Source organism: Lepisosteus oculatus, chromosome 16 (assembly GCF_040954835.1).
Source record: "Lepisosteus oculatus isolate fLepOcu1 chromosome 16, fLepOcu1.hap2, whole genome shotgun sequence".
NCBI lineage: Eukaryota > Metazoa > Chordata > Actinopteri > Semionotiformes > Lepisosteidae > Lepisosteus > Lepisosteus oculatus.
This window is the reverse complement of record NC_090711.1, coordinates 8,590,881-8,617,664: the sequence shown is the minus strand read 5'-3', so window position 1 is coordinate 8,617,664 and position 26,784 is coordinate 8,590,881. Positions and strand designations below refer to the sequence as shown.

Genomic DNA, 26,784 nt, shown 5'->3' with positions numbered 1-26,784 from the left:
AGTGCTCTGCAGCCTCAAGGCCACTCAATCTGCTGGATACTGCTCAAGGTGAGTATAAACACTGGACTGACAGGTGGGGCTATTGACTCTCTAGCTCATTCAAAACTACAAAACAACATCAAACAATAGAAAGAAATCATAACTACTTCTGGCATTTAACCAAGTGAGTTTTTTTTTTCCTTGCATGTCTGTGGAGCACCTACTTCCGTGTGCTGCAACTGTGCTCACATGGTAGTATATACAGTACAATATTTGACTGCAGTGCCTGTGGCAATTCCTGGTTTAGATTACATCAGAGGGTCATTTTCTGGGACCCACCTTCTTACTCTTAAATAGTCAAGCCCTTGACAGCTGCTGTGCTTGTTACAAGGGAATGAGAACATCAAAACCTTTAGCTTTTTCTTTTGGATTACCCGTGAACCATGTATGGTTTCAATATGAAGGCTGCCCTCACAGTTCTTCTGCTAGCTGCAATAGTAAGTATATTTATGGCTCTTTTTGCTTGTCTGCCACTCCCACTGGTTGTAAAAGCTTTAGTGTGTCTCAAAAGTGATAACATTTCTAAAAAAATAAACATAAAATTAAGTGAAACTTATTACTTCATGCTAGAAGGATGTTGTGTAGTATTTGTGTCTGGAGCACAGTGACAAGGTCTGGCTGTCATTTTACAAAAGGGATTGCGAAGTTTTAACTATTCATTCCAGGGCTTAAGAAAGTGTATTATGAGAACAGGCTGAAGCAACTTAATCTTTTTATTCTCAAGAAAAAAAATCAAAGGACAAAGGATTCCACATTTTGCAGTGAACCAATAAGGTTAATCCCAGTAACATTTTAAATTTTAAGTTTACACACTAAATTTGAGGCTTAGTGTGGTGAACAGAGCTTCTGGGACATGACTGCAGAAATTCAAAGCCATAGTAATGGAATAGTTTCCCACAGAAACTCTGTGCAGACAAACATACTGAGAGCCATCATGTCAAACTTGACTCTGTAATAGAATCTCTTAGCCTACAGTAAAACCTATAGCTCTGATGGGTTGAAAGGCCTTTTCAAAGGGATATGTGTCACCTTTTCAATTCTTAAGTAACTCTTCTGCTTTCTCGGGTGAGACGTGTGTGGGTGTGATCCTGAAAACAAACAGGTAAATAATACCTCAACACAGGAGCTGAGAGTCAGAGAGGTCAGGGTAAAAATACTGTGTTTCTGTATGTGGCAACCCTAACTGTTCCTGTCGTTGGCTTTTCTTGTGTTCTTATGTACATGAATTTCTTTATATTTCCAAATTTAGAAATGTAATGATATGTAAAATAGTCATTTCGCAGTTAGCAATCAATGGCCTTTCTCGCTTTGTATCCAAGGGATTGATTAACTAAACTTTTTGCACACTGAAGCAATTAAATTAATGTTATTTTTATATAGCACCTTTCACAACAAGGTTGATCCAAGGCATAAATGTCAAACGGCATATGATGTAGATGAGAAATATGACTGAAAAAGGAGGGGTTGTGCTTGGGGGTGGTGGTGGTGAGGAGACTCAGATAGTCCAAAACTTCAGATCAGAAAGTTCGTGTTTTTATACCCAATAATACATCAGTGTGAATTCTAATAATTCACCCTTGTTTGCTTATTGCTTTTTACAAAATTTCTGCTATGCAATTTACAGGCCATTCTTTCATGTGAAATTCGAAATATTTTTTCACTTTAGAAAATAAAAATGCAGAACGAAAAAAGGATATGATAGAACAATATAACAGAAAAAAATGTTTCATAGTAGTTTCAAGTAGATTATTTTATCAAGAAAGTTTGTTATACTGCTCAAATAAAATGCAAAAAAAACTGTCACAAAGCTAAAAAATGTACTCACACAATTGCAGATTATGTGAAGCCAAAACTTGCATCTGAAACATATCAAGTTCTAACGTGCAGATTGAATAACATATCTCTTCACCTTCCCTAAGGCAAATAATACAATTTTATATTTTTCTACATATTTAACTGACAAAGGCAGACTATAAATCGTTCATAACGTGTTTATTGCATGGTTTTTGCATACTACCACTCTATTGCATTTAGGTCTTGTGAGAGAATAAAAGATTCTTGGATTAGTGCCATTAATCATTAAAGGTTGCTGCTCAGCTTTTAGGCATAGAATAAATATTGCTCAGCCTGCTTCTGAGATAGAGAAGAGCTAAAGGGACTTATTATGACTCAGAGAAACAGAATGTAGGAGTTAAAAAACACAGAGAATAGAAATAAAATTAATGCATTACAGACCTACAGAATTAATGTGCTATATGCAATTTTACTGCAGGTGTTGTTTCCTCTTAACTAATTTGAATAACAAAGAAATAACAAGAAATGCTGCTTTAGAGTTCGTGTTTTAAGAATCATAAAAGCAGTTTATTTTTTCCATTATCATTTTATAACAACACCATTTGTAATATTTGTAACGACAGAGTCAGGGTAATGAATTCACGCAAAGATGAAGCACTGCGTTGAATACAAATCTGTATACAAGTTTAAAATTTTGAAATCAAAATTGTTTTGTCTAGAATGTTTCAACCATTGAATTAGAATTATGATCATATAATGTGTAAAAACAGAACCTTTAATATAGAGCAATTAGTTATGCTTTCATTGGAAAGTTAATATCGCTCAAAATGCTCACAAAGTTCACAAATATAATTTTCACGGTTATGAGAAGTGTATATCTTCAGCAGTGAATAATGTGTAATTTTTATGTTGTTACAGCTTTTGGCCAGTTGTAGCATCAGCAGTCAAGATTAATTAATTAAGGTTATTAAGGTTGTGAAATTTGCTGTTTATACAGAAAAACTAGCTTAGTGATTTAGACCATTATGAAATGCTATGCAAAAGTCTTAAACGTCTTAGATATAATCAGGAGTTACACTATATTAAAATATTATATATGTTATAATTTACTCAAAGCCATGCGCTAGTGCTTTCAACTGTTAAAACTACCTTTATACAGCTAAGATAAAAGATATAATCCAACTTGGCAATCTTTAATACACATTGATCACAAATGCATTTAACTTCACCTGAAAATTTTCTTTACTTATCTGACCTTTTTTAACTGTAATATAGCATTAAGAATATTATCATGTACAAGAACACAGAGGTTAAGACTTAAGTACACTAAATCCTATTCTAAATCACTGTCGGGCTCTGTAAAACCTTTTAACTCTTAAACGGAAATGTGTCAGACTATGAAGACCGTATACGATCCCCTATTACTGGCTTCATCATAAAGATGTTGAGTTTTATTTTCACTGCTCTGCACACATTCTAAAAGCTTAAAAGGGATTTTTTTAAATGTATTTCTGTTTTTTATACTATAACTAGGGTGTGACCCTCTGGCTTGAGAAAAGCCAGACACCTTAAGACAAGAGGAAGATTCTGAAGTTGCGTCAAAACCAAAAGCATAAATAGCTAAATCCTTATTACATCAATTGCAAATTACCTGAAAACATCCTGAGAATAAAAGTCAGCTACTGAACAAGATATAGAAAATATGTTTTGTACTGTAGTCTCAGTTTTGTTTTGTTTTATTCTAATTCCTATCAGCTGATAGGTTTGAATGTTATTATGAAAAATACAGCATGTTTTTATGTAATCCTTCCTTCCTTTTTCTATTCACTTTGTCTTTAAGGCTCTCTGTACATACAGTATGCAGTATATGAATTCTTACAGTATATTGTATATACGGTATATATATATAAATAAACTTAACAATTGTTGTTCAGAACAACAAAGTGCATGATATTGGACCAAACATCTTGTTTGACCAAACTTCCACATGACACTGTATTTTTGATTACTATTTGATAGTCTAATAGTAGGCTCTGAATATTTGTAATCTACAACCTACGGATGGCCGGTGGAGATTTATAAAGAATCGTTACATTTTCAAAACAATTTAAAATTTTCAAGAAGGTGTTAAAACCTTTTACATTAAAAATTAGTTACAATATTAACAGACTGACTGAACCATATTAGCTCAACATGGTTAACAAACATTTGTTTAACTTTTGCATTCGTTTTTTGTTGTGGGATTACATCTCGATATTTTCATATAATTTATATCTACAGCCATTATTATATACAGTGTCACTAGTATTAGTATATATGTACATTTATTAAAATAACAGGTTAATATTCATTCCATGCTGAAAGCTAAAAAAAGAAAAACATTTTGTCTGTATAGACTTTTTCAGTTGTGAAGAAGACTCCACAGCAGAAACTGTATTTTCTTTACCTTTTAGGATGGAATGAACAATTACCTGCTCCTTTGCAGCCTATGTATTTTGATGCAGCTGATTACTCAAACTTATATTATACTCTACATAACTACAACATAACTAATAACAATCCAATGATATGCATTATATACACAACTATGGTATATACACTGCTGTGCCCTTTATTTAAATATGACTGTTTTTAACATTTAAAGTATTTGTTAACCCTCTTACAATCAGATATGCATGTTGGCTATAATGGCTATGATACATATACAGTCAGCTAAATAAAGAATCAGTCATTTCTATTACTGGCGGATTCACAAGATTTAGCCATACCCTCACATGCTTTCATTAGTGATTCCCTGAAGCAACAAGAAAATTATTCCATGATTACAAATGACAAATCTGTGTTCTTAAGACATTTCCTCTGAACTACATAAAGGCTTCCAAGTTTTAATCCTCATTACCTGAAATACAGGATTAAAGGATTAAAAGCAACCTATCATTATCTTAGTCAAAGGGGACTACTGTATAATGAAAAGCTTGTTGCAATGTCATTTTTAGCTTTGTGCACTGAGAAGCCTTTTAAATGTGAACATATTGCTTTACTAAAGTGCACTGTATTGAAGGAAACTTTTAACCATGACATACAAAATAATGGAAAATGATTTGTTATTTCTGTACAGTGGAACAAATCAAATCTGATGCCCAAGTATTTAGATGCATTTTCATTCATGCTTTCCAGTTTCAACAGAAAACAATATAAATATAAAGCTGTATGAGCTAAATAAAGGCTTCCAGTAAATTATATATACAAGTTTTAATTGCTTGCTAGGACTTTGAGACATAATGGACAGGTGTACATTGCTTGAACATTTGGTATCACTGCTGTTTTTGTTATTTATAATAATAATAATAATTGCTTACACTTATATAGCGCTTTTCTGGACACTCCACTCAAAGCGCTTTACAGGTAATGGGGTCTCCCCTCCACCACCACCAATTTAGTATAACTTTAATCCTGATGTTGTGTTACACTAATTATTGTCCCTTTCATTTTTTTTAAATGTAAATGGTTGTCTTTTTTCCTACTATTCATGTGATCAATGAGTATGAAAGTAACATTAAATGTTACCATTCCCCATGACAGTATTTTTTAACAAATTTCAATAAATGCACAACACATGTTTTGAATATATTTTAAGTTGTTGCAAGCCTATAACAAATTATGTTCATGTCTACAGCATATAGTACTTATTAGATACCGGTACTGGTTTCTGTTTGCTTTGACTGTAGAATCTTTTAATCTTTTTTCTCCACCCCTGTAGGATGCCACTGATTCAAAAAACATTCATAGTCGTCAGAAACGAGCCTGGATCATTGATTCATTTTCCATTGAGGAGGAAAATCCAGGTCCTTTTCCATATACTCTGGGGACTGTAAGTACATAGCATGTGAAAAAGACAACTGAAACTATATATAAGGTGATAACCTTTTCAGGAACAGCCTTTATCAAACAGCCATCTAACTAATGGCAAATGACTAACTTATATAAAATAAAATAAGAAGCCATCAACCATGTACAGTCTCTCAAATGATTCTATGTGTAGATCAAACGATTATGTCAAAAAGAGTACATTTGATTTATTGCCATATTCCCTCATGTCTGCCACAGGTCATACTGACACCAAAGAAATAAATTAAATGTAATCACTACCTGTGCAAAACAATTGATTTTCATTTTGCACTTTAATTTTTTTCTGTACTTAAACTAAATCACATGAAAATCATCTTTCTAATTTTATTTCATAATGTTGTGTGCAGCAAAGATATACTGTAAATGTCAGATATTAAATAAGATATTAAAATTAAAGGTATTTTATTATACCAATTGTCTGGAATACATTCAATGTTATCAATTTAATTGAAATTCCCCTGTGACCTACTAATTCACAGTCACTGACTTTAAGTTTTCATGTAACCTTTTAGAAGTGTAAGTGCTTTTTACACTTACGGTATACGCTAGTATACTACTGAAGAACTACTGTACAGTTCTTATCAATAATCACCTTACCAAATCTGGAGACTCATAATTAGCATATTCATTATTTTTCCTCTAAATGAGTTTTATTTACTTTTACTCATTGTTACCCTGCTTTGTAGATTCAACTGGACCGTACATATCTCGTAACATTTGATTTGCTTGGCAGTGGGGTCAATGAAGACCCAAAGGGAATCCTTCGAATTAATCAACACACTGGTGTCATTACTGTGTTGGGACCTGTAGATTATGAGCAATACGATAAACTGAAGGTGAGCAAATAATAATTATTCATAGACTATAAAAATAAGTGCATTACTTAATCAACTGTCTAGATCTAAAAAAGTATGAACCATTACGTTTCCAAAGTACTGTTCTATCATCAGCTCAGGACCCTGGTCTCCAGATATCAGCAGGTTTTTAAATTGAAAACATTTGTAAAAGTGTTCCTAGTCCCTATAAAATGCACTATGAACCGTTATCTTTTGTTATTTTTCCAACGCAGAGTATCACATCATTAGCACTTTAATTTAGTCTCTTGATTGCTTCAAGTGCAAAATTACACATTAAACTGAGATTTTGATGCTGAACTGATGCTGAAACTGGATTTGATATGTTTTCATTCTTCTCACATCTGCATAGCTAACATTTCAGGCTCAAAATGTTACCAATGGTGCTGTGGATACCCGGCTTGGCGTTGAGATCTCAATTTTGGACATAAATGACCACCCACCAACTTTTCAACAGGAACATTATGAAATTACTATTAAAGAATCTATGGCTCAAGGTAATGATTCCTTATAGTGATATACTATTCAGTTTATATTATATACATTCTATATAATGCATATAAAATGTTTTTTAAGTACATGTTTTTAACAGGAAATAAAATCATTACACAATGTCTATGGTACTACTGTATTAAAAAATATTTGAAATTTTAAAGGTGATATAAATACAGAACGGGACAATCAAAACGTTTTGCAACTGAGGCACAGAAACAAGATAACAGCAATTTGTCCTAGAATTCTACTGACCTCTTGTATATACAGATGCAACCATTCAAAATGCACAGTAAAACTCTGTACCGCGCGAAATTATCTGCAGATTAGCTCATTATACCACAGTACGTGATTGGCTGGCTAAAATGACCGACAGGCGGCACTCGTGGTGCATTGGTTACTAGTGAAACGATTGCTTCATTTAATCTCTTTACTGTGCATATTAAATTCGCTCAATATTATGTAGCCCAGCAAACAACACATAGTACTCGTTATCGCATACTTTTTAGAATTTGATTAATAGGGAATATAATATGGAATCACGTATCTAGAAATTAATAATGATATAATTATATTCATATAGCTCAAATTATTACCATAGTCCACTTTATTTGTGAACATCTGCATCTATTTGACTCATAGTATAAACTTTGCAGATCAGACTTCCAATGTTGTGCATGTCAGAGCTGTACGATGAATGATTCAGGCGCACAAACACACTGTGACAAATGGCTGCCTGAGTGAACCGGCGAAGCACCAGAGCAGTGTGTCAACATTCCTCATTTTGCATTCCTCATTTTGCAAATACCTTTGCACAGCAAGGTCAGCTAGTCTGGAGTGGGTTACTACAGTACTGCAGTTCTCCATGATATGTAATTGTTTCACTACAGCCCCCTCTAAATCCTAGAAGATATTTTTACATACTCTTGTAACCTGAGTTCTTAAAATGCATTAATTCACAAACAAAGTGATTCATTAATTTCTCATCACCACTGTCCAGAAAAACTACTCGAGATCACAGTTGATGACCCAATGTTGCTTTGATGATGAAACCTCACTGTGGCTTCCATGTCAGAGACTGATTCTAGACGGATTGTGCATCTGGGTCATGTTTGAAATGTTTAAATTACCCATCAAATCACTGGGAAATAATAAGTGGCACCTTACTCTAATACTCATTGTACAAGAAATCCATGAACATTTTACATCATTTCTCTCACAGCACACACTTCCTTACACAAACAACAAAGACCACATGTCCTGTACCTTAAAGGTCTATCTTTCAAAGAATGGGATAGCAGTAGTAGCCATCCACTAACATCCGTATGAACATGAAATTAAACATGAATTATATGTAGTTTTTTAGTATAGCATATGAGTCACATGAAAGGCACATTCCAAGAGTCTTGAGGTCTGATATTTTTGTGAACATTTATTTTAAATCCATAAAACCAAAGCAAAGAGTTGCGACATGGTCATGGTCAAAATGATTAAATTTAACCACTATTTTGCAACCAGTAGGGGGGTTTAGTGCTTTACTTTACTGCACATGTTTCTGATCACAATATTTTTAGTAATCACACCTGTAGTCTGGAAATTCAGGTCCAAGTCTGTAGCAGTTTGCTCTTGTTCTTCACTCTCCTGCCAAGCTACATATATAAAATATGAATATAATATATAAAATAGCACCTTTATTCATTGGGATAATTTTGCTTTCCTATATATTTTTTTTATTAAAAGGGAGCACTCTGATTGTTCTATCAGCCAGAGATGATGATAAGCCAAACACCAAAAATTCAACTTTCTCCTATAGAATTGCTTCAGTTATTCCCAAAGAAACAGATGCAGAATTCTACATTGATACTCATGGCAAGATTTCCTTCAAAGGATGCTTGGACTATGAGGTAAATGATCTACTACAATTACTTACAATTTTACTTATTTTTGTGTAATTTGTGTCACTTTTGAATTTTGGGCTAGTGTTATTATGAATGTTTTAATTTAACTTGTTTTAGTAAAGTGATCCGTTATTTTCCTTGTACTTAAACTTAATGTGCATTTTATGTAGGTTATGATGTTATTAGGATAAGAATAATGTGCATATTCCATTGTTTGATAATTTTATTAAATATGTTCTTAAAAACACATGTAATTGTTATCTTTTTGAAATTACATGTAAATTTTCCCACTTTCACAAACGCAGCTTATTTTTTCAATGAACGCCATGCAAACAAGAAAAGTGGGATTCTTGTGTAGATCTTCTGTAGAAGAGCAGAGAATAAGTAATGATCAACTACAGTTTGAAATTGACAATTGAATTATAAACTGGACACCAGTATCATTGTATGCACTATCTATTTTAATTTTACAGTTAGAAATAATATATATGTGATTTTCCTTTCTGTCAATTCACACGTCTTCATGCACACAGTCTGTTAGCAAGAAATCTATAATGCAGTTAAGTTGTTCAGACCATCTGTGGAAACTGTTTGAAAAAAAAGAGAATACACTGATGGTATAAATTCCACCTAGTTTACACATTAAGTTTATGGTAATTTTATGGTCTCATTCATCATGAACTGCTCTATATTTTGTTTCAGAAAGCCCACCAATACACCATCATTGTTGAAGCAAAAGACCAAGGCGAAAAAGTGCGTCTCTCAAGCTCTGCAACGGTTGTTTTAAATCTGGAAGATGATAACAACAATCTCCCAGTCCTTCTTAATCAAAAAGTGAGTGGTCTGCTCTAAGCTATAAAGTTACGTGTTAAAATAATTATTCCAAATTTAGATTACACAAGGGTGGCCTGGTAACACAATGGTTAGCTTTCCTGAGGTTTTCCTCCAGGTGCTCTTGTGTCCTCCCGTAATCTAAAGACATACAGGTAAGTTAATTGGCTTCTGGGAAAACTGGCCATAGCAAGAGTGTGTGTCTGTATGCGTGTGCTGGTGTCCCATCCAGGGTGTATCCTGCCTTGTGCCCTTAAGGTTTACCCTGTTGGATAAAGTGCTATGAAAATGGATGAATGTCCACTACTGTGGCACTTACTATCAAGCTAATTGTACATACAGGTCATACAAATCGTATAATGTATATTAGAAAATGGATGGACAGATGGATGATTACACAAATTTAGGTTGCCTGGTAGTGTTAGTAATCAGACCCTACTATGGCAAGACAGGACAGGAACACTCAGACAGAGGTAGAGTGAAAAAAAGCAAATCCAACCACATGAAGAAGGTCCATTTGTAACAGAAGAACCTATAGAGCTTGCAGTGCAGTATGCTTTACCATGGCAAAATCATTTATTATCAGTTTCAACTTGCATGACCACTTTGTGCAGCAAACACAGGGAATCCTGGTCCTGGACTATTTTCTCCAATAAAGCAAGGCTTAATGTCAGCTGTGTTGATAGCTAATTCCTTTATCCTAAAATTATAATTAAGTAAAAGCTATCATATTCTGAAAATTAGCATAAATGGGTAACTTTACCAGTTTTGCCTTATTAGTAGACCTTTCAACTTTTAAAAATCAGGATGTAAAATTCATAATTCTATTCATCGCAAATCAGACCTGTAGCATTCATGTGTACCCTTCCCACTCCACAAAAGGAAGATATAACAATTAGAGTATTTTCTCTTCTAAGGTAAAACAATGTTTAAGAAAAGAGATTTCAGATATATATACCGTGTTTAGATTTAGTAGTGCAACTGTGGGCTCATGTTTTACACACTTGTTGTTTTGTGTTTTAGGCTTCTGGTAAAGTGAAGGAGAGAGATGAAGGAGTGACAGTTCTCAGAATACAGGTAAATGACAAAGACACAAAGCCCACTCCTGCCTGGAAAGCAAAATACAGCATCGAAGGGGACAAAGATGGAAATTTTCAGATATTAACTGACCCAGAGACTAATGATGGAATCTTGACTGTTGTGAAGGTAAGACTGGATCTTTCTTTAATAACAACATTATTTTTCTATCATAAATTCTATTATATAAATAAACTTAAAAAATAATAATTCCAGTAGGATACACATTATATAAGGTTTAAGCTCAGAAGCTTCCTCTCTTACTACAGTTGTTTGTGTACTAAACTTAAACCAGATTCAAATCCATTTATTGTACATGGTGCACTCTAATTACCACAGCTTTAAATTTTTTTTATTAAAAAAGGAAACACGTTTCGACTGTGGAGCGTTCACCTGAAGAAGTCTCCACAGCCGAAATGTTGTGTTTCCTTTCTTTTCTTTTCAGCATGGAATAAACTTGTTACCTGTTCCTTTGCAGCCTACGCGTGCTCACGCTTGTATATTCCATGTAGCAATGGGTACATTTCTGACATTTTCATTGGTCATAACGATATCACTAACATAGTTATGAGAGTTTTTGAAATTTCCAATGCATTATTCCCTTTCGTTTCCAATTACAAATCTTATTTTAGGTTAGATTTTATACAAATACAATGTTCTTTTCCTGCTAGCTGTTCTTTTTATGGCATATTGCCATATGTCATAATCATATAATCTTTAATTAGCCTCCAAGCTGTCCTTTGTGTATTGCTGGAGAAACTGATGAGACCTTTTCTTATTAATCCATTCATCCACTTTGGAGAGATCATAAATAGATTATTTTATTTTTTGTATTACTGACCCAGGATAAGAATTGGACACCCCTAATGTAGATAGCTAAATGTAGATACCTAAAGGTGTTAAAACCATGCCTTGGCACCATTCAAACAAGTAGTGGATTTTTTTTTTACAAAACTGCAAGAAAGCAAGAAAGCATCCTGTGTGAGAGGTTGCCTACCATGCACCTTTGGGTGAAAAACAAAACATTTGAAAGAAAAACACCTCTTTTTCCACCAGCAGCTGACAAACAACGATAACTTTAAATTGCTGACCCCAGATTACAGCTGAGTAGCTCAACATTTGAGACACATAATAAGAACTACAAAACTCAGTGCAATGTTAGAATGGACAAGACAAAGAAAACTGATGATCCTCAGTTTTTCAGACTGTCATCTGTGTGTTCAGGCTAACTGAAAGATGCATAAACAGGTTGACACTGAGGCTTAACTGATTATTTTCTGGAGTTACACTACGTGAACAATCAGTCATAAGAGGCTTTTATAGGCAGTGCATTGCAGAGACATGCAAGGCTCAGAATCCAAGGACAACACTAGTAAACAAATGGATGACAGTTAACCTACTGTGTTAAATACCTTCATCCCTAGATTGTAGGTTTTCCAATAAATCAAATAAAAAGTAGTAGATTTTCCAAAAAATCTAAAACCAGTCAGCCTCTCAAGCAGTGCATCAGTAAAGCTCATATTAAAATTGGAGGTCTTTTGTATAATCTCCTTCTGGGATACCCCTGGATTTTCCACATACTCTAAATTTAAGCAAAATTATTTTGAAACACTTCAATGTCCTCTACCTCTTTTTTTTTGTATCACAGTCTCTGGACTATGAAAGCGGTAATCGACGGAACTTGTCGATCACAGTGAGGAATGAAGCGGATTACTTTTCATGTATTGTAAAGAAACGTAACCCTACAACACTGTGGGATGTGGACGTGAAACATTATGATTCCAGTAAAGGACAACTACCACCACTAATAAAGCAGACAGTGGATGTCATCGTAGAAGATGTCAATGACCCCCCGGAATTCACAACTAAAATTAAAGATGTTTATGTGGTGGAAAACACCGAAATTGGACATGTATTGGAGACATTCACAGCAGTCGACCAAGACGATAGCTTATCCAGTGAATTCGTGTATGTTCTAACGTATCATACTACTTGCGAATTTTTAAGGTTTTATATTTATTAGGTCCTTGTTTAAAAAAAACTATTTAATAATGTAATGTCTACATTACCTGACACTTGCACACAATCTATTATTAACTCAATTCAATAATGTCTGTGTACAAATGTACAGGTGTAAATTACTGTAAATCAAAGTGATATTTGTAATTACATTTTGTTGAAGGAAAACATTTTTGTGAAGTTCAGTTTTAGGGGATATTTTTTAAAGTTTCAAATTAAATATTATCTGCTGTATGTTAAACTATTTTTGATTTTAAACATCATTGTACTGAAGAAAGGCCTACTGACATTTTTGTGTACCTTGCTGTCTTTAGAAGAACTTATTTATCTTCCTTCACTAATATGGACTTCTTCTATTTAACAGGTATGAGATAGGAAACGACCCAGCGGGATGGGTAACTGTGGACCCAAAAACTGGTGTAGTTAAAACAATAAAGAAGGTGGACAGAGAATCTCCATACGTTGTGAATAATACATACACAATAGTTATACACGCAATTGATAAAGGTAATATTAAGTTGATTGAATTAACATACTAGAGAGAAAAGTTTTCAATATTAACTAGTTTACGTTTTGAGAAATTATAGACCTATATAGATTATAGAGAGATTACAGACGTAGGCATAGGAAAAAAGTAGTTCAGAAAGAAATCCTCTTTAAAGAGGGAAACTAAAATGTAGGTGCAAGATGTCAGTCAGAGTAGTTGGTAGGTGAGCAGCTGGCAGTGCAAAGTAATGGTTAGGGCCTCCCATCTGGAGGTGTGTGAGTTCAGATCGTACTGCTATTGTACTCTTGTGATGTACAGTAATTCCACTCAAATTATTCCACTCTTGTTGTACACATGCTTCCAAGGTTGTCCCTGTAAATTAGAAATCGCTTTCAGTTGATGTATGAAGTACTGAAATCTCCCTCTTCTTACATACACAGGAAATCCCCCCATGACAGGCACTGGGACTCTCAAAATCCACTTATCAGATGTGAATGACAATACCCCCACTGTGGCAAATACCACTATCGACATGTGTTTGGAGGGTGGACCTTCAAATACCACTATTACTGCTATAGATATGGATGCAGATCCCTATTCTGGGCCCTTCCGCTTTCAGCTAATCAATGAGAAAGAAATGAAAGGAAAATGGAGACTGGAACCTTCTTATGGTAAAACCCCAAAACTTAAAAAAGTTTTCTTAATTTAGGTGTTGTACTACTGTACATCTCTTCATTATATACTGTACCTTACAGACCACAATCAAGCAAAAAGAATGCCATTGTGTATAGTTTGTATGGTTTCCAAAACCTTTTTTTTAGATTACGAAGATCCCTTATCTTATTTAAAAGGAAATCATAAGTGAGTAATTTTGTTCTGATTTCTTAGAACCATTAGGTATTGATGACCTTAACATATAACGGGCTTTGTTTAAAGAGACAAAAATGTTGAAGAGGAACATTTCACCACTGTCTTCCTATTGATCTTAATATTAACATGCATCTAATTTTATTTACAGTATATTGTGTCTTTAAAATGTGTTATAAAATGTGTGATGAAAACATGTTTAATAGTAAATATTTAATAATAGTAAATGTTGAATGAATAAATGAAGAGAAGAGTTTTTTATATCAGTGTTTGAGGTAACTGCAAGACTACTAAAGTAATCGTTATAATCTAAGGCAAAAATGCATGTAATTTAATAATGTTCTTTTTCATAGGGTATTCTGTCGATCTCATCAAGGAAAGTAATGTTTTCAGCGGCGTGTATGAAGTGTCTTTGAAAATCTTTGACAAGCAGGAGCAGTATTCTGTCCAGAACCTCACTGTGACAGTGTGTGACTGTGTCAGTTCAGGACCACCAAACTGCAGATTCCGGAAATCCCCTGCTGCACAGATGGGAGCCAGTGCCATAGGGATCATCTTTGTGGTTTTATTTCTATTCCTTGGTATGATCATGTTTTTTTGTAGAATAATCACCATTATTATATAAGGTTTTTTCCTGGCAGTCATAGTATATATTTCAAGGAGTGCAGTTAACATCCTACTATTCCTAATTATATTCCTGAGCTGATTACAGAATTATTAAAAATGTTGACTGATAATTCTGAATTTTTTTTAAAGAATATGAAAAGTTTCACCAAAACATTAAGGTGCAAAACAGTTTTGTTTTACTTCATCCCATAAGTTTTAACTATTTCTCTTTTAATGCCTTTTGCATTTATTTTATTTGTTCTGTATGTCTAAAACCCTTTAGTAGGATTGTAGGGGTAGCCAGCACTCCAAAAGTGATTGTCCTACAGAAAGCTTAGTGACTGCATTACATAGCCACATCAGGTCTATATGGAGCAACATGGTGTGCACTAGTTTTATGAGTAATTGGTTGGTACCTGGAAATACAGCACTGTCTACAGAAATGGGCAATGGAGAACAAATCTTCTCACACCCAGAACTAGGGGAGCTTTTCCCACAATGATTGCAGATGTTTCCTCTTGATGGTTGATCCCCCATTTTCTCTACTGGACTCAAATCAGGAGAAAAACTGTCAACAGCAAAACGTTGTTTTTCTGATGGCATGCTGCTGTGTGTCGTCTTGATATTGTTCTGCTAGTTCTTTTAGATTGGCTTGCAGGAAAGGAAAGCTCTTGGCTCAAGGCACCTTAAGCCCTAAAGCTGGCCCACATTGGCACCAAAGACATTCTAGTGTTTGTTATGTCAACTTGTTTGTTGAATAGTTTGATTAAAAAGAAGGCACAGTTCAAGAAAACAACAAATGCGGTTCACACACATTACAGTGCAAAGGCATTGCTGTAATCCACTATTCTGGTCAACTAGGAGACTTCTTTGCTTTATCTTTCTGTGCCAATGTTGGTTGACATTACCACTAGAGGTACTGTTGTGAAGTCCCATTAAAAGCACTGCACCGCTCTTCAGTCCCCATGGCCCAAAGACCAGTGTTATCAATTCCACTTCTTTATGTAGCATATCATATTTTTTCCTGGACAGAATGAGCATTATTGCTTTTCTCTAGGTAAGAACAGGCTTATCCAGAAAGAAAAGAAGCTACAGGTCTTGTTTACCTCTAGGGTAACCTCAGATATGTCTCACATTTTCTGGTGGCTACTATTAGCTTGAATGAGCACAAGGTGCCACTCCCTCAGGGATACTGGCACTGATTGTTTTGAGATACAGACAAAATGTCAACCCGTACCCCCCCATCAAACTGTCCCCTGAGTAAGAAAGATTCTTTCAGATTCATATTTTATATATAGTATATTCTGTATTTCTGTAGCTGTCTTCTTATTCCATTAAGACTTCAAAGCATTAACAACACAGCCTCTAATACCATCTAGTTGTTTCCAGCAGATATCATCGCTCTCTGATACAGTCCATAACGCTAGGACTCGGGTGTCCTCAATTCCATTACATGTCATTGGGTTGTACACAGTGAGCCGGCTGTCCTCTCTTCTCATAAAACCTTAAACTCAGCAGGCTACTGCTAAACCAGTTTTAGTTACTAAACCAAATTTCTTGAGAAAAGAAAATAGAAGCTGCTGGTTCCTGCTGCCACAAAACCTTTTGCAACATTGAGAGACAAATAAATAAATAAATGGCGTTGTGTACATGTGTAGAAAAGCTTTCCTCCTAAATTAAACCTATAGTACTGATCTCATTCCCCTTTTGTCACAATTAGTATTTCATTAGTAAACTAATATTTCACCATTCTTTGGCTTGCAGGGTTATTGCTTTTGGCATTAACTTTTGCTGGCGAGAAAGAGAAATTCAGATTAATTAATGACAATGCAGGAAACACTTTGCTAACATCCAACACAGAAACTCCAGGAACTGACTGCATGGTAAGGCAACAATCTATAATAATCACTTAGACCATGTGTGAGCGCTGAAAGAAAATAACCTAAATTTTATGATGAGGCAATACAGATTGAGTCAATATTTCCCATTAGATTTCACTTTTAAATTGTTTTAAACTCTTCAAGGGCTATTGAAAGTAAGGCAAGCAAAAAAAAAAGAAAAAGTAGAAAAGGGGTTGTTTTGAAGTAAATTCTACTAGGTCCATAATGAAATTAATTATGTAGCGTCAATTACAGCTATAACTGTAATGTTGGTAAAAAGTTAATATGCTATACAATTGTGTACATAGACCAAAAAATAGTGAAACATACTGTAGCTATCACATAAACTGAAGTTATCACATAAACTGAAATTGTATAAATATTATATACAGTATGTGAGTTTTATATGTTTCCTCTTTCATTTACAGCATGGTATATAAAATAAACTGAATTAAAAAGCGATATACTTCAAAGTGAAGTGTATAATACTATGTTAAGAAAAGTCTCAGAAGGCTCTAAAATAGTAATTAATTTGACTATATTAACAAATGTCAATTTATCTATAGCTAAAACCACTGTCCTCTTTCACTCAGGTTTAAAAAGGGGAAAGGATTGTGCTACAGAGTTTTAATAAATAATGTTCTTTTTATAAAAAAATGTTAAGCCTAGTTATTTTAATCAAATGTCCTTTTGTAATATTCATGAGTGTTCAGTGAAACTGACAGCTGTTTTCATGGTGTGGTATGGCCCCTTTAAATCATGGATACCCCTCAGGCACATGGGATCGTAAGTTGTAGTTATGCTTGAATAATGAGTGACATACTGTAAGCAACTTATTCACCTGCATGCCTTCCAGCTCCACAGCTATGTGTTTGAAGGTGCAAGTCACATAAGAGGGTGTGTATGTATTTGTATGTGGTGAAGTGCTTTGATGTCATGGCTTACTTTGGTACTTTGAAGATAGTTTTTCAACAAGGGTTTAATGTACAAATAAAAAGTAGTAAATGCTTAAACACTCCATTTATTGTGAATATGCTAACTTTTAATTGATGTACAATATGTTAATCTTCCTTTATTTTCTTTATAAAGGTTCCCCATACAGGTCAGCAAGTTAACACCACTCAGGTTGATGCTGTGAATGGTCAAAACGCATTTGGTATATATCAACAATTCCACAGCAAGAATGCTTATCAGGTACAAATCAACTTTTGTATGCCTAGAGATGCAAGTCTCTGCATGCCCAAATGTATTTATTTAGAAATGTTGTAACAGACAGAAGCTACAAAAATACTTCATACTATGTAAAACAAGGAGGCAGCACCTTTTTTAATGGATCCTGAAATAAAAATGTTGGAAAAACTGGAGTCAGGACCAGTGGTGCAGGAATCTTGGTCTCTGCAGATGTACGAGAAGTGTTCTTTCTGAACTGCACCAACAAAAGCACTCAGGCAACATTTCACCTGCCCGTCTAACACCTACTTAAATATTCCATTTATTGTGAAGATGTAAACTTTTTATTGCTGTACTATATGTTAATCTTCCTTTATTTTCTTTATAAAGGTTCCCCATACAGGTCAGCAAATCAACACCACTCAGGTTGATGCTGTGAACGGTCAAAACGCATTTGGTATATATCAACAATTCCACAACAAGAATGCTTATCAGGTACAAATCAACTTTTGTATGCCTAGGGATACAAGTCTCTGCATGCCCAATTGTATTTAGTTAGATGTGTTGTAACAGACAGAAGCTACAAAAATACTTAATACTATGTTAAACATTTCACCTGCCCTACTAACAACTACTTCAGCGAAATGATTTAATTGCATTTGTTAGAACATTGTGGAGCAGCAGCTCATTGGCCAGTACACAATAAGTTTTCAGCAGAAGAGAGCTTAAAAATCGTGATATCAGCAAATGACTGTGTCATGCCCTCTACATCTAAAGGGCGCTCCTGCTCTGTCCTGTTCCTAGTTTCCCTGTGCTTTACTTGTTCTTCCGGTGTGTCTTGTTGTCTGGAGCTATATATTTACAGGTCTCCCTTTCCTCCTTGCTCGGCATTTGGATCAGTTGTCGTGAGGCTCACCTCACGAGGTCTCCCCACCTCTGCTACCTGAAGGCTTATATCTCGTTCCGACACTGCCCGATACCTTGAGCCCAGACCGAACCCCCGTGTTTGCTCTGTTCCTGACACTACGCATTGGGTCCACCTGTCCTGCCAGACTTTCTCCACGGCTAGCCCTCCCGGCTTCCGTGATAGAATGCCGAGCTTGCAGTGGACCCCGCCAGTGGTCTCTTGGCCACCCTGGCTTCTGTTCCTTGTTTTTTGTTTTTCTGGCTGCCCTGGGTTCTGGTCCTAGTCTCTCTTGTCCTTTTTCCTAGCTTCTGGTTTCCTGGCCTCTCTGGTTTCTGGTTCCCTGGCCTACCCGGCTTCTGGTTCCCTCTCTCCCTAGTATTGTTGTTTGTCTCCCTTTTCCTTTTGTGTTTATTTTTGTGTGTGATTTGTTTGTGTGATTTGTCTGTCTCCCCGTCCTGGGCTTCCACGCCCGCTGTCTCCCTGTCCCGGACTCCCACGCCCACTGGTCTCTCTGGTCTGGGCTACCATGCTCCCTGGTCTCCCTATTTTTCTAGTTATTTTCATGTGTTGTTTGTTCCCCTGTTCCGTCAGGGCGTATTTTTTTGTTGTGCGTGCTTGTTGTGCGGTTTTGTCTGTTTTTTTGTCTCACTCCCCTGGAACCCTACCTGGCCCCTCCTTCCTCTATTCAATAAAGGTTTTTACCCCGGAGGAGAGGGTAGCCCATAGCTGTTGACTCCCAGAGGTTTCCTTTCAGTTAAATGAGGTTTTTCCTCCTCCCAGTGCTGTGCAGCTTATTTATTTTTTGGGCATCAGGAGCCGCCCTTGAAGGGAGGGTACTGTCATACCTACATCTACATCTAGAGGGTGCTCCTGCTCTGTCCTGTTCCTAGTTTCCCTGTGCTTCTTCCGGTGTGTCTTGTTGTCTGAGGCTTTATATTTCCGGGTCTCCCTATCCTCCTTGCTCGGCATTGAGATCGGTTGTCGAGAGGCTCGCCTTACAAGGTCGCCCCATGTCTGCTACCTGAGGGCTTATGTCTTGTTCCAACTTTGCCCGATACCTTGAGCCCGGACCGAACCCCCATGTTTGCTCTTTTCCTGCCACTACACATAGGGGTTTCCTGTCTCACTGGTCTCTCTCCACGGCTAGTCCCTGGCTTCCGTGACAGATTGTCTTACAAAAGCACTGCTCGATTGCTGTAATCATGATATATTAACACAAGCTAGTCTTATAGATTATACAATCATTCATAAGTAAATATTTCTTGTGCTGATTTTCTATTTGTTGTTTCACTTTCAGAGCATTTACAGAAATCCAAGTTATCAATCAACCATTAATCAATACCATCATAAACATCATCAACAAAATCACCATTATATGCGTAAGGTAGGTATTCTCTTTTAACTCTGAATATCATTTTTTAAAATCAAGAGTTCATAATTAATGTGTTCTGAAAATATTGTGTTAATATATAAGTGTTATTGTTTTTACGAGCAGTTTCTACTATTTCCTTTGTATTTCATAGTGTTTTTGTGCACAAATAGATACTTTACTGTCCACAACTGTGGGAATTTGACTTTTCTTCTCCCATAAGAAGTACAACGAACATTAGACACACACACAAAATAAAACATAAAAGTCACATAAAGTCGTCTAAAATCAGGTGCATTAAAGCATAAGAACAGTACATAAAATCAAAGTAAAAAAGAAGTGGGGGGAAACCAGAGATATGGTATGAAAAGAATAAAAGATTTCAAGGTCTAAAACTTTACATGATTGTTAGAGATCATTACATTTTATTTACATTTGTAAATCTGGTTAAAAGAAATATTTCATATATGTTTGATTTAACTGGATTGGATTGGCTTTACTCTTTCATATTTGAATGTAATTCTGATATTTGTCATAGAGACAAATTAGAGTATTTTGGTAGGGAGCTTATGAAGTGCGTGTACCACACATACCACAGTAAAACAAAAGCAAAATCTGTAAGTCTACAATACAAAAAAAATAATTTGTTAACATATGAACTGGAAAACATTAACCCTTTACTGATTTTCTAAACATTAAGTATTAATATTAGGCATCAAAACTGCACTTTATCTTAAAGTTTAAAGGGCTTTGCTCTATTAGAACCTTTCAAATGCAGTGATTATTAAAAGGATGAAGTTTAGATCTGGCATGTCTCTGGTAACATTTTAGTTTTTTGGAAGTGAAGGGCGTTTTCATTTTCATATATATTTATTTAGAAATTAAACTGCTATACTTTTGATATTGGAAATTGTATTAGTATATTTAACAGTATATCTATATCAGAAGATATTATTTAGTCATCTTATGTTTAAGTAGTATTCTTAGCACAGAACTTCTATGGTGGGTCACCAGAACAGTCTCCAGAGGCGTAGTCGATATAGCAATCCGAGGTCCTAAAGCTGTAGGTAAACAAGTCGGTGCAAAACCAAACCAGCAGTGGAGCCGTAAGCCGCATGGAAGCCAAGGGTTGAAACCAGAACGATAACCAAAGTACCAAAACCAAAGCCAGGAGACAGTCGGAAAACAAACCAGGGTCAGGAAACCAAAAACCAAGTAGTAAGTTCCAGCGAAAATGGAAGTAGCTCTAACCAGGAAAAACCCTTATACTGAGCACAGGGTTGAGTGTGAAGCAGCATTAAATAGGCTAATTGGGAACCTTTCTGGAATGCGAGGTGGAATGATGAATCCTCTGGGGGCGTGGCATAACATTATCCCCCTTCCCAGGGGTGGCTCCTGACGCCCGAGGATTGATTGCAGAGATGAAGGCAGAAATCAACAATCAGTTGAAGGTCCAAAATGTCCTTTTTCGAGAACCCAGGAGCGATACGCGGGTCTGTAGCCCTCCCAATCAACAAGATATTGTTACCTGCCGCGGAACCAGTGAGAATCCAGGATCATACTTACAGTGAATGCTGGGAGTCCATGAATGGTCTGGGGGGTAGGGGCCGAGGCTGGGGTCTGGAAAGGGGAGGCCCCTGAATCGATAAAAGTGAGAAGATTAACTTTAGACGAGTCCCAGGAGAGGGAAGCGGGAATAGACAAGGCATTAGAAGAGGTAGCAAAATGTTTATCGTGTCTCACCTGGGGACTGGGTTTAGACAGGGGGCGCCGTGGAGGGCGGGAGGAACAGTCCGAATGGTAATGACCTAGAAGACCACAGTAAAGACAACAATTCTCCCGTATGCGCTTCTACCTTTCCTGTGGAGTGAGGCGGGAGTGTAGAATCTCCATAGGTTCCGGGGGGCGGGTGCGAGGGTCAAACTGAGGGGAGCGAGAGTGGGAGGTTGAGTAGGTAAAGGAAGGTTCTGTTTGTCTCCGTAATCCTCTACCGCGAAGCCCGTCATACAATTCGATCACGAGGCAAGAGAAACATATTGTCTTTAATTGCATCCGAGAGCCCTTGCTTTAAAAGGAAGATCAAAGACTCATCACCTCAGGATAGCTCCGCCGCAATAACTCGGATTTCCATTGCATAGTCCACCACTGACCTCTTGCCCTGCCTCAAAGCCATCAGTCGGGAAGGTGCATCCTGAGACGGGGAGGGGTGATGAAATACCTTTCTTAATGTCTCTTGAAAAAGATTAAAATCTGAAATTTCAGGAGCCTGTGACTCTAAGAGTGCAGTTGTACATTCAAGAACCCTTCCAGAAAAAAAAAGAGTTAATAAAAGCTACCTTACCCTAGGAGATAGAAAATTCTTCTGGATGTAAATGAAATACCTGAGCTAAAAAGCCCCTACACTTGCTAGGATCACCGTCAAACCTCTAATTGGGCTAACTGGGAACCGTGCTGGAATGCGAGGTAGAATTACAAGTTCTCCGGGGGTGTGGCGTAACACATATGCCATCTACACCAATAAACTAGCACAATGCTCAAATCATAGCAATTACAATGCTGTAAGTGCACCAATAATCTAGTGCAATAATGAAGCACAGAGAAAATAATGGAGTCATCATGTATCTGTTGTGTGTACCTGTTTTTAAAGTTGATCATTTCCCCCTACAGGACCTTCAAACTACCTCCACCTTTACTAACTTTCTAGTACATGTTAGTTGAACCCTCTAACATATCTCTCACAGTTTTTCAAATCTCATACAATATATTTGAGGGTACTGTATGCAATCTCATTCTTTCCAACTGCCATGAAAAAGACTCTCTAATATGATAGAATGTCAAAAAATATTATGCACCAGTTTTCCACTTTCAGATGTAATTTTATGTCCCAAAGGGTTCGCAGAGATCACACACTGGATCAACAGTTTCATCAAGAATGAGAAGCAATGGCCTTTTCTTCAGAAAAGAGAAACTGCAAACAATCATCAAAGAGGTAACAATGATGACAAAGGCACATTTCTTCATGATTATTGCAAATGTAAACCAATGATTATGACCAATACAAGTTGTGTTTCTGATTAATTTTACTTACAACTAGAAATACAGAAAATAAATACATTATATTCTTTAAACCGCTAAATTATGTTTTACCAATCTGCCTTTTTTTAACGTTTAAGTACAAGCCATCTAAAAATCGTCTTTGTCATAAACGTAAAACTATGTTTCTATGTTTGCAGTTTGTACTCTTTTCTTCTTGTTTATAAGGTATTTACGTATGGAATATCAGGACAAACAGAATCCTACTAATGGTAGAGAATGGTAAAGGTTTTAGTTTCCATTTGGTTTTTAACATAATTTTTGAAGTCAGAAAAGCTAGACTAGTAACTTGCTTTGGAAAACTGTTATATAGAATTATAACGTGCTTAATTGTTTATTTACAGCAACAGCTTTCATTACAAAGCAATGGCAATGAACTGCATGACTATCCCCCTCACATTTATGCTGATGAAGGAGAACCCATGAGTGACCCAGAACTTGATCCCATTTCCATTGATGAACAGGAGTTTGTGTCTGACCAGCTCCATGACCTGGGCCCAAAGTTTAATGATCTTGCTGCTACTTGTATGCCTGTTCCTAAAACACATTAGGACAAACCGACTGGCGAGGAAATCAAGACGGCCAACCAGACAGCAGCTCGATTACAGATGGAAATGTCTCATGTACTTTAACAACATTAAATAAAAGTACAGAGGGATTTTTATAGACTGTGTATAGTCAGCAAAATTGGGATTGTTCTACTCCACATCAGTGTTGAAGACACTAAAGGTCTAAAACTGCCAAACATGGTAGAAAATCCAAGAAACTGTTTTGTAAGAATTTGTTTTAAAATGTTTTGAAATTCCATCTCTCAAAATAAGTTCTATGTTGCTTGTAGCAAGTGTGTAATTAATGAACTGCAAAAGGCAGTGAAGAGTTGGACAGGACAGAGTTGGAGTTAATGACCTCCATAATATATAAAAAGTTTATTACGAGTTATAAAGTGCACTGAAGTGAATAAACTCGGTGTTAGACAGCATTCACTGAATGCAGTGAAACGTTAGTTTGTAAAAAATATTTTTGGCTGGTCTACAATACAATATTACTGGTATAACGTCAGAAAGGTGAATTTTGTCAAGATGTGGTAGAAAACCATGCTGTGGCAGCCACTCTGTTAAATTTATGTATCAAGAGAAATCAATTAAAAAGAAAGAATATACAGTACATGATAACATTGATAATAAATTTATCTACATTGTTTGCAGTTGTGTTCCATTTTGAAAGATGTAAATGTATTATGTAATTTATTGTGAAAATACATAGATCCCACCACTTCAATAGTATCATAATATTAATATCATACTATCCCCTCCTTTTGTAGTTATTGCTCTAATTGAATGATTGAATTAAACTGTGCCTTTTATTAATTTTGATTAAAAAAAATCTCCCATGTGTTTTCAATGTTTTAGTATTTCACAAAACCACTAAAACAGAGTGTTAAACACATACTTCAGAGAACAAAATTTTTGGTGCTATATAGGTGACACATTGTGACATGTCTATCACTTTCAGATGACCAGTTACTTTCTGGCATTACACCACTACAATAGTGATTTTCCACCAGAGTTAGTCTTTCCTTAAAAGAAAGTTAAAGGCACTGAAGTCCGAGTGCCTTTCAAAAAGACAGGAAAGCCTTGTAAAATTAAAAATGTAAATGTAGTCTTTTATTAATGCTTATGAAGATAAAATTTTGGAAGGTAGCAGGTCTTGTTTTTTGAAAATAATATATTTTTATAGAAAAAACATTCTACATTATTTGTTTCGATACATTAAAAATCTCTGCAGCTTAACAAAACCATGGAAGATATGCCACAGCAAATGGTATTTAGCAAATGTGACAGCAAATGTTATTGTTTGAGTTTTAAATTTCCAGAAGTCATTTTTTATATACAGTATAAGTCTAAGGTAATTCAATTTGAACTGTATACTTCTTTACAGATCATTTACCATTTCCTCAGATTTTACTTTTGAGGAAATTTTATTTATTCACTTTTGCACTGTGACAGTGGACACAAACAAAATTTAGCGCAGTCTTGAAACCTGCATGCCTCTCTTAATTTAAATAAAATTTAAAATAATTTAATTTGGCTTTTGCAAACTGCATAAATGCATCCAAAAACCTTTTGGGGCAAATAGGCAACTGTATTGTACTATGAAAAGAATAAAAGAATAGACGTGATTAATGAAAATTGAAAGTTAATTATGAAGAACATTAATGAATTGCTACTAAGATTTTTTGCCAGATATAAATGATGACTTTTGGTAGCCTAATAAATCTTATCTTTGGTAACTGAATACAGTATACTTTGTGTAAGCTGTGATTTTTATATTGAATTTCATACATTCAGATGCACAAACATACATACAGTATATACAGAGGTTTCCAAAATTATTCAGTTGCCTTCACTTTAACTCAGACAGTGTAGGGTTGCAAATACCAAGATGCTTTTTGTAAAGAATGATATAAGTGTGAAGATTCATGCACATCCTATAGAGGATGGGGGCTCAGTAGTTAACATTGCTGCCTTGCAGGACTGGGGCCCTGGGTTCAATTCCTGCCTTTGTGTGCTACAGTATCTGTATGGAGTTTGAATGTTCTCCCCATTCAAACTCAGACAGACTGGTAGGTTAACAGGCATCTGGGAAAACTGGTCCTGGTATGAGTGAGTGCATGTCTCGATTGTGTCTTTGAGTGCCCTGCAGTAGAAAGGCATTCTGTCCACTGTGTCCAGTGCTTGCCAGGATAGGCATTGGTTAGAAAATGGATGAACATAGTGTTATGAACAGCATCTTCCACAATGTCTCTGCCTCTGAGACACTATAGCACAAATACTTCAGTCAGCAAGAGGGTTGGTTTTGAAGATTCAGTCTTTAGAGTATTCACTGTCAGAATAATTTCATGGACTTTCAGCTTTACCCACCTCTTGAGGATGTGGATATACTGGATATACATACACAGTTCCTTTGTTTGATGTGGGCTAAAATAAAACATTTTTTGGCACTTTTATGTGGTATTTTTGTGTATGAGTGCAGGTTTATAAGGTATTTGTTTTGGGTGATCCGGTGTTTTGGTGAGAATTTTTTACCAGGTATTGGTTTTGCATGGTGGATTTGTTTGGACAAGTACAGTATAAATAAAAATAAAAAAATTACCACAAAAGCAACTGCCTGTGTTTTTCCTTTCTCTGTTTTTTGTGCTAGTATTTTGTAATTAAGTGGTTGGATGGGATCCTCAGATCAATTACTGTAGCTATTGAAGCCAAACTGTACCAAGAAGCCTCCTTTTGTTTATTGACAAGATTGTTATGTTCTGTTTATGAATTATAGTAACTTAGCTTCAATGTGACTGTTTCCTACTTTCATAATTTGTCATCTTACATTTGCTTTTAACTATCTTATATCCCTATTGACCATGATATTGTTTATATTTTTTGGATTATAGTGATACTTCAAAATCAATACATATTATAATTTGTCTTATAATTAAATTGC

The 26,784-nt window shown here is 35.7% G+C and overlaps 1 protein-coding gene across 2 annotated transcripts; it reads left to right on the top strand.

The window, feature by feature from the left end:
• The first annotated feature begins 244 nt into the window (after positions 1 to 244).
• On the top strand, positions 245 to 26,444 carry LOC107079562 (cadherin-like protein 26). 2 transcript variants are annotated; one of them, XM_069179572.1, is made up of 17 exons: positions 245 to 476; positions 5,594 to 5,704; positions 6,476 to 6,578; positions 6,949 to 7,093; positions 8,829 to 8,992; positions 9,689 to 9,820; positions 10,841 to 11,023; positions 12,543 to 12,862; positions 13,278 to 13,420; positions 13,841 to 14,071; positions 14,621 to 14,848; positions 16,638 to 16,756; positions 17,843 to 17,947; positions 18,314 to 18,418; positions 20,128 to 20,214; positions 23,090 to 23,188; positions 23,637 to 26,444. In XM_069179572.1, the coding sequence occupies exons 2-17, from the start codon at positions 5,595 to 5,597 to the stop codon at positions 23,841 to 23,843; spliced, it is 2,481 nt and encodes an 826-aa protein (XP_069035673.1). In that variant the 5' UTR covers positions 245 to 476; position 5,594; the 3' UTR covers positions 23,844 to 26,444. The 2 variants fall into 2 exon arrangements, with proteins under 2 accessions (XP_069035673.1, XP_015220243.2); XM_015364757.2 differs by having other exon boundaries at positions 6,429 to 6,578.
• The last annotated feature ends 340 nt before the right edge of the window (positions 26,445 to 26,784 follow it).

Bases quoted from the DNA above. Each gene is read 5' to 3' on its own strand.
- LOC107079562 (XM_015364757.2), top strand. From the start codon at position 423: ATGTATGGTTTCAATATGAAGGCTGCCCTCACAGTTCTTCTGCTAGCT. The intron at 7,094-8,828 runs GTAATGATTCCT...TTTTATTAAAAG, and splicing joins TAAAGAATCTATGGCTCAAG to GGAGCACTCTGATTGTTCTA. The intron at 14,072-14,620 runs GTAAAACCCCAA...TCTTTTTCATAG, and splicing joins GAGACTGGAACCTTCTTATG to GGTATTCTGTCGATCTCATC.